This window comes from Acanthisitta chloris, unplaced genomic scaffold (assembly GCF_000695815.1).
Source record: "Acanthisitta chloris isolate BGI_N310 unplaced genomic scaffold, ASM69581v1 scaffold1994, whole genome shotgun sequence".
Classification (NCBI taxonomy): domain Eukaryota; kingdom Metazoa; phylum Chordata; class Aves; order Passeriformes; family Acanthisittidae; genus Acanthisitta; species Acanthisitta chloris.
In genome coordinates, this window is record NW_008670756.1 from 14,725 (window position 1) to 29,857 (window position 15,133).

Consider the following 15,133-nt stretch of genomic DNA (forward strand, 5'->3'; position numbering starts at 1 on the left):
TCATTTTGTGAAAGGTTGAAACTTGGCAAGAGACTGGATATAGACAGCTGAGTGAGGACTTGTCTACAGTCTACTGACAGATTCCTGAGTGTTTCTGAGCCATCTTTTAAAAACCATCTTATGTCCAAATCTGTGTTCTCTCAAGCTTTGGGAGGTCATTGTGCCCATTTCTATCACAGCTATGGCAACAGAAGAACATGTATAAGCAGACTTGGACAGCTTGCAGGTACCAGCATAGTGTACTATGTAAGGGTGAGCTTCAAATGTGATTTGCTTTAATGTAAATTTGTTTTTTTTAATCATGCATAAAAATTATATATTGCAGTGTTACAGAACCGGCAAATGCCATTTTAAACATTATATTTAGGTTAATGATAACTGAATTTGTGGATAGCCAAGGTATATTGTTGTTCCCTAAAGTTTACTTTACTTTACAAAAAAATATGTGAGATTGTCACATAACCCAAAACAGCAGCTGAGGTGTCTTCATAGGTGGCTTTAGCTTTCAGCAATATTCAAATTCAATGGCCCAAACTGTAAAAACATCTACTCTCTCACAGAGACCTGTTATTGCCTCTGATGGACCTCTCACAGCTGCAGGGACATTGGACTGTGTCTGTGCCATGGGGCAGCTGCTCCCCCTGCATGGGGGAGCTACTCCTTCATCATGGTGCTGCAGCTCATTGCTGTGGGTGTTCCAGTCTGGGTCTGTGCAAGCTCAATGCTTCTCAGGCACAGTGTATCAATGCAATGTAAACTATTAATCTCTTTTACTTAGGCCATTATTGATTTATGAATATTAATTCAGAAAAATGCTGTGGAGTTTGCAGCTCAGTATGGATGTCACATTGCACCATGAGAGCTGCAGTACGGTAGCAAATCTCTGAGAGTCAATGAGGTCTGTACTTGGATCCAGCCACACAACAAAATCCACCATGGGAAGAAAGGATACTTTACATCCTCTCTGCTTAACCATGTTTCATAGAAAGCAGTTTTGATCTGTAAGGGCTGCAGCTGCTTCCAGAGGTAAACACATCTGGGTCCTACCAAAATACTAGGCTGTAGCACATGTTAGTTCAAAGGGAGAGTGCAAGGAACATGGCTAAATCGCTTCTGAGCTGACAGACAGAAAACTCTGCCCCACACTTGACTGGGTGGCCTGCCAGGGCATGGTGAGGTGATGCATCACGCTCCTAGCACACTGCAGACAGGCTCTGACAGGCCCCAGGCAGTGCATGTACAGCCAGAGCCACACGCCGGGAGTGTTCGTAAGGCATAGTCAAGTCAAAACTCGGGTTTTGTTCTCCTGCTAAGGATATATCCAGATCATTCCACATTTTTAATGACAAACCTTGGGTGTCTTCCCCTGTAGCTATGGCCCAGAAGGGGAAGGGAGGATAGTCACATGATTTTTATCATCTTAGCTTTATAGCAGTTTTTTTTTTTAATCATCAAAAATAAGGTATGGTTTTATTTTTAAATGGAGTCCAAGAAAGGCAACTTAGACTTGCCTTTCTTGGATAGTCCAGGAGGCGAGTTTCAGAATCAACCACCCTCTCACTCAAATAGTTCCCTGCTCTTGCCTCTGTTTTCACCTGCCATAATGCAAATCCCCTTTGGAGATAGAAAGGTGTAAACACAGCTGTGACATGCTCCAGCTGGTGGGGATAACAGGAAGGAAAGTGTTAAACGCTGAGGGTAAACAGTACCGGCTTTGTTACCTAGTCATCAGGGCAGGGAAGATCCCACAGATAAACCCAGCCTTGAAGCTTCTCCCCAGCTCAACTGGTTATTGCTCAGCAGCAGCTCTTACTCATCCAAATCAAGGTGGAGCTCCTTCCCTCCCTCTATTCCTCCCTCCTTCTGCTGTGTCTCTCCTGATTAAAAAGCTTTTCTCAAACATCTGCACATGCGCTTGTAGGTACCAGAAGTTGCTTTGCGAGAGCTTTGCAGAAGCACCCATTGCTTTGAGTCGCTGAGTCCGTGGCAGAGACAGCCATCCTCATCCCACCAGCCTCCCCTGCCCTGAGCAATGGTAAAGTACGGCCTCGACTACACGCGGTGCAGATGGATCCTACCCCTGCTCCTGGGCATAGGAGTCATCTTCGGTATCATCGCGCTGGCGGGCAGGGGCTGGCTGGAATCACAGACCTTGCCCTACGTGCAACAAGCATCGTTATGGGAGAACTGCAGGAGGCCTGACCAGGGTGGGGAATGGATCTGCGAGTCCCTCATGGGTTACGGTAAGCGCCTGCAAGGGTGGTGGGGAGCAGTCTCTGAAGCAGTAGGTCACACCTCTGAGCTCATCTTCCCTCAGCTCTCCTAGCTGTATCGCCTAATGTCCAGCATTTATATGTGAAGTTATGGGCAATAAGGAATGTCACTGAAATACACTAACACTTTTGACTAACAGGGTGCAGAAATAAAATGCCCTCACCCCTGTGCAGAAAAAAAACCTGACTGCTTTATATGGTGGGTTTCAAAATACAAAAAAATCCCACACATAGTATTGTACCAGTGCAGAAAATGTTACAGCATTTTAGGTTTTCTTCCTCTCTTAGGAGAAGCTGGTAACCTCACTAATCACTACTTTTCAAAACTTAACGGCTACTGCTGATCAAATGTTCAAACAGCAAGTTGTGTGGGTAAGCCTGGCATTAGTGAGACAATTATATCTGAGCTCCAGCAAGAAATGGGGAGGTAAAAGTGTAAGATGGAAGGAAGATATTCCCAGGGAGTGTCAGGCTGCAGAATGCTGCCCTGAAACTGCTCTGGTAGGTGGGTCGTGTGAGAGTCTCCTTGTGATTATGAAAGAAAGCTTTAAACGATGAAAGGATTCCTTGTTTGTACTAAGTTTTGGTTAAGTATGCTATTAAACATGTTGACTAGGTGCAGTCTTCAGCTTGAAGATGTAAATCATTGAGTCTGGGAGAACAGGCCAAGAGAAAGGTCACTCCACATGTGCCCTGCATTGGTTTTTTTTTACTTTTTGTATATCTGCTATTGGCCACGGTCTGAAACAAGTTATTGTGAATGAAGGGCTGTTAGCCTGAGTTGGGAAGAAAGTTCAAGTGTTCTTACAATTTATGCTAATTCAAATTAAAAGGAAGAACATTTTCTCTAAGGCTTAGAATCTCTACTGCTCTTTTAGAAAATGAGTGTAAAACCGCTTGTGGAAGCAATCTCAGGGACCGTTTATTATAGCTTTCCAAAGTTGTTCCTGAAAGTGTTTTGTAAATGGTCAAACTCTACCTTCTATGCATAAAATTCAGCTGTAACAAGTTAATTGCAGCAGGCCTCTGTGAGTGTAGGGCTCCAGGGCAAGACCAGCTCCATTGAGCATCACGCCCAGTCCTGCTCTCAGAGCTCATACATCAGCTGTGTGTCTTGGCATAAGTCAAGCCAGCAAATTGGCCTCTGGTACATGGCTGTGGAGAGCAGGAGAGAGAACATGATGCTTAGCAAAGGGCTTCTTGGTCCTGAATTTCCTCTTAAGTCTCCTGAAAAGTGAATTCGCCTCTTGATCTCTAGGTAAGGCCCTGGAGAATGCCATGAATGCCAGCTTTAACTGGACAGAAGATACTAAGATGTTTTACCCTGCTTCTCTTGATAATACAAGAGAAATTTCACCTTGTTTTCAGGTCCTATATAGATATTTGGCATTTCACTTCCTTCCTTATCCTTCCTCATTCTGACAGCCTTAAATTCTGTAGCTGTGTGCACAGTTTCCCACTGGACAGTATTCACACATATTTCAAGGAGGTCATCCGCTATGTGGACTATCATGCAATGTCTGGGGTTATCATGAATCACATCCAGAGTAAGTCGAGAACCTTTAATATGGACATGTTGGACTTGGTACACACATGCAGAATATTACCCAGCAGGTACATTGGAGAATCAACTGATGTGGCTGAAAGCATTAGGAATGCCTTTCATGAGCTGCATGACTGCATTATGCTCTCAATGGGCATGCATCTATCATTTGACCTCTTCAAGCTGACTAAATACCCAGGAAACCTAAGCAAATCCTCAAAATCCTCCTGGACACAATTTCCATGTGGAAAAAAAAAAGGATATGCCTGGGACAATGGAGTCACTTAGCCAGGGAGAGAATATGTAAAGTCTGTTTGTAAAAAATGTGTGCATAGGCCAAATGACAGTGGGTTAAACTGCCAGGCTTATACCTCTGCAATATTATGTTATTACAATGTGGATCTTGTCCTTTGCAGGAGTGAGTTATCCCTGACCCATGTGAGGGCTGTAGATGTGAGTGTTAAGGATGCAAACTCATGTCACTGTTCTGATCCTTTCCAGACACTTCCCTCAGACATCCTCTCTCCAGAGACAGGATGTACTCAGATCCATTTTCTCTTGCTTAGTGGTGTGAGGTTGGGATTTTTGTATGTGACTCCTGGCTTTTGTCACACAAGGTGTAGGTGGTTGATGCTGGTCTTGGATTCCACCCAAAGACCAGGCCGTGAGACAGCATCTCACTTGTGAGCATCAGAACTTGTGTTAAGCCTGTCTCAGTGCTGAAACATAGGGTTTTAATAATTCTGGGATTACATTTATCCACAGTGCTCCAGAAAGGTCATGGAAAACAAGCATTCAGCACCAGTTGTGTGGGATGCTTAACTTTGTGCCAAGCAGAACACAGTGCTGGTTAAACAAAGTGTAATTACACACCTTCCTGAGACAAAAGACATGATGTAAACATAAAGGACAGAAGTGTTTTACATCCTTTCTGAGATGAGATCTCTCTTCCCTCCCTCTATTCCACAGTTTCCATTTTGCTTCTTCTGGGCTTTACTTTCAGTTTCCCTGCCTAATCTGCCACAAGCTGAGTAGTTTCTGAAATTCAGTCTTCCTGCAGACATGGTTTCTCTGATATATGTGATGTGCACGTGTACTGCAGCAGCTGCCAGCAAATATTGTCAACATGACTTGGACAGTGTCGTTATCTTAAGCCACTACAGACATCTTCATCCTATCATAATTAGAGATAATTATAATATTATTGCAAGTTGCTAATTATAATGTGCAAATTCAAATCAAATTCTGCATATGCAATGTTTATAATTCCCCTTGAATCTCTGCTGATTGGCTTAAGATATATTTATACACAGTCAGAAGACGAAAACCCAACATCATTGAGGTTGGTCAGATTGGAAGGGAAAAAGGCCAAATGTTTTATTGGCTGCACCAGTGGAGTTTGGAGTCTCTGAGTAGTTGCTTAAACAGACAGAATTAAAACCTCACAGGGTCACAGGGAAGACTTTTTTTTTTTTTAAGAAAGCCAGTAGAGTAACCCCACTGGTGCAGGTCTTTTGTGAAAGCATCTGCTCACCCATAGTCTTCTGCAAAGTTTATGAGCTCAGTTGAAAGTGAGAATATGAAGAGTTTATACGTTCTGTTATCTTCTCCAAGAGTTCAGATCTTCTGCTTTAACCATATTACACTCATCTAGACTTTAACAAAAGTCTTGCTTTTCAAGCATATTTAGTTCAAAGAAATGGAACTTTGTAAGAAAAAAACATCCAGCACATTAAGACACTTACTTGAAATGCATGGAATTTAGGATGAGGGACGGAAAGATACAAACTGTAGCTCTTCATTGTTCTGGCACTTGGAAAAATAAAGGGCTCAATCTTATGACTGAACCTTTACAAAGAGAGGTGAAGACTTTTTGGATAGATAATGAGCACAGTATGAAATGTATCTGTCTGGGACATGACTTAGCTTACAAAAAAAACACAGAGGTTAAACCCTATCATGAAGCTGGCACAGCACTCCTTTGTTTTTCTTCGTCTTTGACTGTATTAGCTGTCTTGAACAAGGTGTGTCTTGCAGACCTTAGACACTTCTCCAGTATGTAATTTATTACACTGCAGCCTTTGAAGATGTTTAAACATGCGTAAGTTTTGTTGTGAGAACATAACTGAATTTATTAGTCTGAATGTGATGCACAAAACTTGTGGCTACACTTGTCCGATCTTATGTTCCACATGGCCCTGCAGCTCTTCCATGTGCAGATGCTGCCATCAAAACAGCTGAAAGTTTAATGCTCTGTGTTTAGGTTGAAATGATCAGCTCATTTGCATAGTGCAAATATTCAATTAGCCTCTTCCTAGGATGTGTGGAGGGTTTAGTGGCTGTGGAGATTAGTGGAGGGATGAATGATTTTGCCATCTGGAAAGGACACCTTCCTGCAGCTTGTCTTCTAGGCAAATAATGGGCAACTATGTTCTAGGTCATTCCAGTTTTATGAATGTCAATGCAATAGTACAAGATTGGAAGGCTAGTATAGTATGATTATAATGGACAAAAATTACTTCAAAGATGACAGAAGATAAATATGGCTACAGGATAAGCGAAAGAAGGCTATGTTTCCAAGGTGATATCCTCTTGAGGAAAGAAATATTCTGCATCCCCATTGATGAGTAGATTTTCTTCCCTGTTTTACCTGTATCATGTACTAGTTTCTGGGGATTCTTTGGCTACAATGAAGCACCATTTATTATTCTGGAGGAAGAATGAAATGGAAACTGCTTACTAAATATCCCCAGGTAATGATACAATAGCAAGGTACACAGTGTGGTTGGGATCAGTAACCAAGCAGCAAAGGCTGTACCTTGGTCCTACACCTTTCTCTGGCCTTGCACTGCTGGACCCACAGCTGTCCCTCTGGAAAACTGCCTTCTCCACCAGACTCATGACTCATCACACCTGGAGCACAGGACAGACTAGGCACCAAGTTTAGCCATTTCTGTCCTATCTATGTAAAACTGTTTTGCCTTCCCCCACATTCCTATCAGATCTGATAGCCAGCACCTAATCCCAGGCATGGGGAAACCCTTACTTGCCTCAAGTTGAAGCAAACACCCCGAGCAGAGGGACACGGGGATATTTCCAGAGGGATGGGATGGGATACAGCAGGGTGGGGGAGGAGAAGCAAGCTGTCCCAGTGCCTCCCTGGCATCTGAGGGTGTCTGTACATAGGAATAGAAACGAAGCAAGTGAGTAACTGTGCTTTTGAAGCAAGGACCAGCTAATGTCATAGGGCCTTTATTGTAGATTTTCCCTGAAGTCAAGGTTCTGCACCTATCAGCTTTCAGAATTTGGTGAAATCCAAGTATTTTTGGAAAAGTGTCCTTGCAGCTGGGAAATAAAGGCTGGGGAGGCTTCTGACCAGTCCAAGGAAGCCTGTAGGAGTCCCAAGGATGGAGCCTAGCTCTATGCCCTGTGCATGGCCTGGATTACAGGACAAACCTTGAGTCCTTTGACACAGGGTGAACTGAAAAAGAAAGCCAGGTGCTGCTCCTGCTGTATCGTAGCATGAAATGGTTGTATTTATCTATGGTGATTGCCTGTAGTTTTAATGATAGTATGTAGAGAAGCACATAATTTCCTAAGACATCAGTCTCCTGAAAGTGTAACGTTACCTGGGACTAACCAGTGAGAAATGAGATCATAATTATTAAAAATTTAGAATGATAGAAAATAGTCTCAATTTTAACATACAGAGTAATGAAAATACCACAACAATAGTGTATAAGGAACTCCATACAATAAGGAAAGAAAAAATTTGATTTTTCCCCAGCTTGTAGGAGATACTCGATTGTTTCTAAAGAGAAGGGAATCAAGCCCAGATCATTTAATTACTATGGCAATTTTCATTCCTCATCTGCAACTGCTAACATGCTTTCCTTTGTAATTTTAGAGTTTGTCCTTTTATAATTTTAGTGGCAGATTCTTTTAATCAGATTCTTTTCTAAATAACAGTTATGCTCTTGAGCAATTAAGTCTACAGAGAGCAATTGCAGATGGCATCCCACTGTTCATTATCCAAGCTTCCTTTAATAATTATAGTTAGATTGGGTGGAAAAATAGTGATCATGAGGATGGTTCTCATCTCCCCATCAGGAGATATGAATTGCTGGTGTTGAGGACTTTGTGAAGATCCTCAACACTTGGCGTTGTCAGGACCTGAAGTCCTTGAGAGAGGGTTCCATTAACTCACACAGAGGAGGCATGTCTGCTGAAGGCATGTGAAAACTTGTGGCCAAACTCTCAGTTCTCTTCACCTCATCTCTTCCTCTAGTTTATTGAGGTAATCTGATATAGCAGGGCTGTAATAACCTCTCCATAGTCTGAACAGTGATAAGGGCTGCAAGATGCATTTAAAATTCCACTGTGGGGTTAAAGAGTCAGGTTACTTAAGTGAGAAGGTATTATGCAGGAAAAGAACAAAACTCTCAAAACATTTTTTCACATTTCTGTATCACTTCTCACTGGCAGCTTGCATTGTTCTGAGCAACCTTAAACACACTGAGTCAGTGAGTATTATAATGCCGTGTTTCTTCTTTGTCAAGTACTATTATGAAATATCTCATTGGTCAAAAATTCCCAGGAACTCAAGGTACTTTGTGGAGTGATGACAGTAGCCCATGTCCCAGAGGTATTTGGCTTCCTTCTATTGATACTAAATAACACTTCAGATTACTTCACTCCTGCTAAAAAAAAACCTAATGTCACCTACTATGTTGACATAGGCACACTGTGCCCAAGTGAGACCCCAAATATAGGAAGTCTCTGTGCAGTTCATTTACAGCACTATCAGAGGTAAGCAGCAAGTGATGAAGACTTTCAGGATGCATTGTGCAAGCTGTTTCATTCACAAGAATAGAGTCAATGTATTTTTATGACAAAGCACCGTTTTTGCTTATGCATTGGGGGTTTTATTTTGCAAATGGTAAAATTTTGTTTCTAACAGAAAATTAGATCCAGACTCGCAGCTGCTGTCTGTTAGAGGGAATTTCCCTAGTGCAAAAGATGATTTTCAGCAAAGTTTCAGAACCAAGTTTGCTCAGAGCATGAAAACTGCAGATCAGGAGTGAAAACAATACTTGGTGCATATGGAAATAAGATGTAAATTCAGTGTTCTCCAGTTTCAAATGGTTCTGGGAATATAAAACTTAAAAAGAGCTTTTTGGAAAGGTTCCACTCTGCTGTTTTGATTAAAAGTCCTATTTCATAGCCTGTGTTATCATGGAAATTAATTCTATTTAATTCACCCTAACTGTTTTAACCCACCTTTAACTCAGGGGTAGTTAGGGAGCAGGTACACCTCTCAATTCTCATTAGCTGAGCTTATGTAAACGAACTGATTGATCAATACCTCACCTGTTCTATTGACCTGACCCTTCCAATCCTCATATACACGTCCAAGTCTAAGTAATCCTATTTTACCTTAAAATCAATAGGAAAAAAATAGAAAGAAAAAGTGTTATAGCATTAAAGTGTAGGAGACTGAGCTTTAATCCTGAGTTATTCTCAATGTATGCAACTGGTTCTGAAGATAATGTGAGATAGGTGTACTCCCTGACTCTCTCATGAGCAAACCTTTGATTTTGAGTGTGCATTATTTTTAATAGCTAACTTACTCGCTTGGTGCTCCCTTTGATCATGGCTCTACACCCTCTGCCACTTCTGCCTTCCTAGCACTAAGTAAGCATCAGGGAGCAGCCCTCATTAGTACAGGATTTGCAGAAGCCAGCTTCTAAATCAAGCCTGTACATGCCTGGGCTTATGATGAGATGAATTTGAACCACTCCCTCAAGATGTAACTGCTCCTCCCCTCAAATTCAAGTTGGAATAGCTTCCAAGTTTAATTGCTTACCTCAGTAAGAGAGGAGGGTTGCAGATTACATAAAGGCTTTGCCTGTGTTTGTTTGTGAGTGAAGTCAGTGATGATGAATTAATAGGTTTTTGCTTTAAAGGAGTTAAAGCCCACCAAGCCACACTGAGCTATCACTTTAGCACTCAGCTATGATCAAGACGTTGCCTTCTGCTAACAAATACAGTTTTTTATTGATAGATGACCAATGCATAAAGGTTCTTTTCCTTATGTTGTCATTTGAAATCATTATTATGGGGTAATTGTCCTAAAGACCTAATCCTTTCTACTTATATGGGACCTGTTACTAGTCACTGAGAAACTTTTGCAATGACATTATCTTAGTGTGGACCTAAATAGGTCTTCTCTATTTCTATGGTTGTCTCTTAGTGTCAAGCTAAAAGCTGGTTCCAGCTCACATAAAAATGGCTTTCATGTCACAAGATAATACTCTGTTATTAAATGAGAAATCCATATTAACTGCCAATGAATTTTAAAGAAGTAATGCTAGGAGGAAAAGAATGGAGTTACTGAAAAGGATGCATACATAAGGACTAAAAATTCTGTATTGCACTCCAAAAGATATAAACTCACACACACACACAAATCCAAAGAAAAACATCTAGTATTGACTACCCATGGGAAAGATATACAGAGAATGAAGTTGTTTTAAGAATGATCCAGATGCAAGAAACACAGAAACACAGAACACAGTACACATTCAGTCATGCATTTGATGCTTTTTTCCTCATTTTCTTCTGTTCATAAATTATCCATGACTAACACGTGATTTTTCCTCATTTGTACAGACTTCCTTTGAAATTATTTTCAGTCAATAGCTTTCAGTCTGCTCATGCAGTTTATTCGTAAGAAGCTGCTTTTCATAGGTACTGATTTGTCTTAGCTGTATACAAATACATGCACATTGGTACTTCAATGCCAGCTCGTGTGATCAGCCAACACTTGCAGAGATTTGTACACTTATTTTCATAAAGAACACAGAAATTTCCCATAGTTGGCATGTTACAAAGCCAGGATCTCCAGAAGACAGGATTTTCTACGGTCTAGTGTTGCATGGGTAACCCAGGGAACCTGGAGTCCTGATAACAGTGGCTTGCGCATACACCGACAGCTTGTAACCCTTTTGCTGACAGAGATGTGGGTTAATGAGTTTGATGGACCATCTAAAGATTCAGCCTAAGAGAACACATGTTCTGCTGCAGACATGCACACTTTCACATGGAAACTTAACTTGAGCAGAGCAAACCAAAGGGAAATAGGTAATACTTGGCCAAAGCAGTGCCTTTGCAAAGTGAAGCATGAGCTCTGCAGTGTTTGCCACACCCTGATGAAGAATGTCAGGTTGAGAAACCCAAACGGGTTCAGCTTTGTTTCCAAAATAATGTTCTTTCCCTTTAATCAGAGAGATGTAAAACAGGTTGAGCTCTGCAAACTCAGCCTAGAAACATTCTCATTACCTACAACACAGAGATGAATCGCCCCTATTGCAGATTTTAGTTCTTGTAAGAATTGCTTTGCAAGACTGGAGCCAGAACTGCAGGGTTTGTGTTTCTTTCCCTTGGTGGTATGAAGCATAACAGAGCAAAATATTAGTCTGTTACATTTTCTTCCCCCCCTTCCTGTTTCTTTTGAATTAAAGCTATCCTGCTTCAAATTCCTGCACAATTCACTGCAGTGGCTGATGTGTTAAAATGATCAGTCAGCAAGAATCTGTAGATAATTGCTGGGGTCTTCAAGCTGGTAATAAACATTTGTTTTTCTTTCCAGTGCTAGTTGTGTATTTAGCTTCAAGCCAGGAGGAAAATTTGAAGAAATATGTTCTTATTGATTATACAAGGAGCAATACTTCTGAACGCTCTGGGGTTGCTTTCAGGAAATGTCACCCAAAGAAAAACTCAGTAGTATATGTGGTTTGGGTGTACCAGATCAAGAAAAAAGATTAAAATGTTATTGTGAATGTTTTCCCATGTTTTGAAACTCATACACCAGAAACACAGGCATTTGTATTTGTCATGGGGGAATTGTACTTCAAATACTATTTTCAAGACACAACAGCTCTTTTTTGAAGGCACCGTTCGGAGCGTGAAAGAGGGCAGGCTAAGGAAATACTAGATCTGGTGATGCAAAGTTTTGGCTAAATTTACTGCTGAACAAGGAACTTTGTTTCCTTATGTGTGAAACACAGACAGTGTTTACACTTTTGCAAACTGTAAAATGCATGAGGGAGTAAAATCCGGAAGGCAGGAAACTGGAGACACTCAGTCCTGGATGTCTAATTAAGTCCATCAGCTTCCCTATGGCTGCAGTGAGCTATAGGATATTCAGAATGTGTTTATATGGTGCAATACAAGAGGTAGTCATGCTGCCTCCAAACTGAGTTAGCTTTAATAACAGAGTAATAAAGCCGCGTTATTATGGAATTCTCTCTCAGTTAATTATCTTGCCCATAAGATACCATAAGCTCTGTCCTGGGATGGGTGGGCTCCTTCTGGTCTCCGAATTAGCTCAGGTGTCTTCTCATACAGCAGGGAGTTTTAGAAGGCAGGCACTTATTTTCATTTTCCAGTAGTCACATATTACTGTATTCACTAGCCCAGACTCACACAAATCACTGCTGACAGACATATAAAACACTGTTATCAGAAGCACTGTCCTTGCTTTACTTGAAATAGGCATGAACACATGGGCTCCTTTTGCCTGTGTGGGGTAATGTGGTCTAGTTTTAAGACAAAGATGCTCAGAAAATTGCCAGTTAGAAGTAGTTTTCAAGAGCAGACGGTGTATAGCTGCCTACAAACCCTTTCATAGGGTTCATTGGCATTCTTTCAACTGACAGAAGAGCTGAAAAAGGGAGAAATAAGACTGGCACCAAAGTGTTACAGGATCCTGCTGGTATTCACGGACACTCGTGCATAAACACACATTTCTTTTCTAACAAGCACATTTTAACTCTTAAACAGCCAAAACAGCACTGACATTTTTGGGGCTGAGAAAAAGGATCTCAAAAATTGCTGAACATTTTCACAGACTCAGCTTGATATCCTGCAACCTGCTGCTCCCTTTGTTGCTGTTTTTCATTTGATGATGGGGGGGCTGGATCCTTTCAGCTTTCAGCTGCCCTCTCTCTAGAGCCAAGTGTACTTTGAGTTGGTGTTGCACCTGTGAGGATTCTTTGGCCTGGAGCTCACATTTTAAGAAGAAGCTTTGCAGTTAGAACAATTTATTTATGCTTTTGCTCAATGTTAAAGTAAAACAAACAAATAAACAAAACAAAACAAAAAACCCCACAACATTGGAAGGTAAGAAAGTATTTTGGACCAAATTAGCCACTTGCTTGTCAGTGCTTTCTGACCAATTTAATTGTTCTTATTCTGACATTTTATTGGAATTTTTAGTCTTCTGTTCGTTAAGACCCTAAACTACTCTAGTGCTCTTGGCTGGCACAAGGAGAAATAAACACAAACTTATTCCTGCACAAAGCTTTTTCTACCTTTTACCCTAGAAAGGTAAGGTGTTTACACACTGTGGTCTTAGAATACTGATTACTGCTGCTTTTTGTAAAGGACAGATGAAGTCAGGATACTGGTCTTCAGAAAAAAAACAAGCCATAGAGACTCTTCCATGCAATCCTCTTGCCTTACTTGGAGCTGTGCATTGTTTTTCTCCCAACACTGAGTGAATTTTTTTTTCTCTTTTGTAGAAGCGAGAGTCACAAAATTGGCTGTTAGGTGATTAAGCAATGCCTCCAAATGATGTAAGCATCCTGGAACAAGCATGTTTCTTCTTGCCATATAGCCAATGCCCAGCGGGCTGGGTGTGTGCCCAGTCTGCTTTCATATAGTCACAGCATTTGTAACACTACTTCAGGAAAAACACCTGGGCAAGCCTGGTGGAGGAGGGAGATGCTGGCATGGGCAAAGTGCCACAGCACATAGCTGCAGCCACCAGGCATGGATCCCTAAGTCCCCAGTCCAGGTGACACTCCCACTCCAGGGGTTGGTGCTCTGCCATCAGCTGCTCTTGGGAATTGAGGAGCTTTGGCAGACTGTCTGGCAGCAGGTAGGATGGAATACCTAGGCCTCCTGATGTTTCAGAACTTGCTGGGCAGGCAGCTGTGCCTGAGTGTGCCCTGCACACACCCCTTTGCCTGGGAGTTTTGTGCCTAACCACAACCAGTTGTGCACCTAAGAAAACCCATCACCTTTAGATGTCCTTGTCATTTCACCTTTCTGCCAGAAGTTATGTCTTGTATCCAAGAGCAGTGAGGTCCCCACTGCTGAGTAACTTCTTTTATGGCCAGTGCCCCTTTCTCGGCTATTTTAGAGTGGTACACAGAGGCTGAGAGCAGGAGCGTCTTCAGCAAGGTATATTGAGCAGTCTAAGAAATTCTTCTTCCTGACTGTTTCTTCTAATACTCTGCCTGAGGTGCTGTCTTCTCACCTGTGCCTCCACATGGCATGCTCTACCTCCAAGCCTCCTGTAAGCTCCCATAGAGAGGAGTTTGAGCTAAAATACTGGGCTAGAAAATGAGATGTAAGAACATCTTGACTGTCCCTTTGAATCTTCTCAGCCAGTTGCCAGTTACAGGAAAAACAATCTAGCTGAAAAACCCTATCAACAGACAGAAAATTTTCGATATAAGAAAGAAAAGACATGACAAAACTGAAAATACAGTGCAATAGCTAGAATGGAGCAGATAGCATAAAGCAGGAGGATGTTGAAAAGCAAACAAAAGGGAAAGGGTAGCGGAAAATCCTGATCCATTTTTCTCATCTAATAGCAGTGCTAGTGCGGAGTCTGGGGAAAGAGAGATTGGGCACTAAATTGTCACTCAGTGGGGATGGGATGGTGGCTCTCATGCCTACCTGACTGGTCAAGGGAAAGGCAGGACACTTTACATTTTATAGCTTTCATGCTTAAGGCAACAAATCGGCAGGTTACTGGGCATCAAAAATCTTAACTTACTCAATTTCAGAGGGAACTTTTACTGGACAGAGTGCAATGCATTTAAACTGAATTGCAATTATTGTCAGGGTTGTTGGGGCTGTGATAATTTTTCAGCACTGTTGATATATGTTTGCTTAGAAGCCAACACCTTACAAATGCATAGTGTGTAGGTGAGGGGATGAAATCAGTAGATACCTAGCAGATTTTAACTGCTAACTCAATTTAATATACAGTTTTAAAAGTGTCAAAGTGGGCTTTTTTACATTCAGAAGAGGAGACACTTTGATCTCTTTGAACAGTAGTTGCTCCTCAGATCTTAAAATATTGAACAAATATTATTTTTTCCAGTTATTATGCTGACACAATATACTTTTCTATGACACGTTATAACATAAAGTTATGTAATTTGAAAATGAAAGAATATCCTGAACAAACTTTTTCAAATGAAGTGATTCTGATTTTGATCAAAATCAGTGGTAAAATTTC

The 15,133-nt window shown here is 41.4% G+C and overlaps 1 protein-coding gene across 1 annotated transcript in view; it reads left to right on the plus strand.

Annotated features, from left to right (window-relative positions):
* Window positions 1-1,946: 1,946 nt before the first annotated feature.
* LOC103801359 (p53 apoptosis effector related to PMP-22-like) overlaps window positions 1,947-15,133 on the plus strand; it is a 14,550-nt gene continuing 1,363 nt past the window's right edge. The window contains exon 1 of the mRNA XM_009073771.1: window positions 1,947-2,243. Within this exon, the coding sequence (XP_009072019.1) occupies window positions 2,033-2,243 (211 nt within the window). The 5' untranslated portion in view covers window positions 1,947-2,032. The remainder of the gene's footprint in view (window positions 2,244-15,133) is intronic.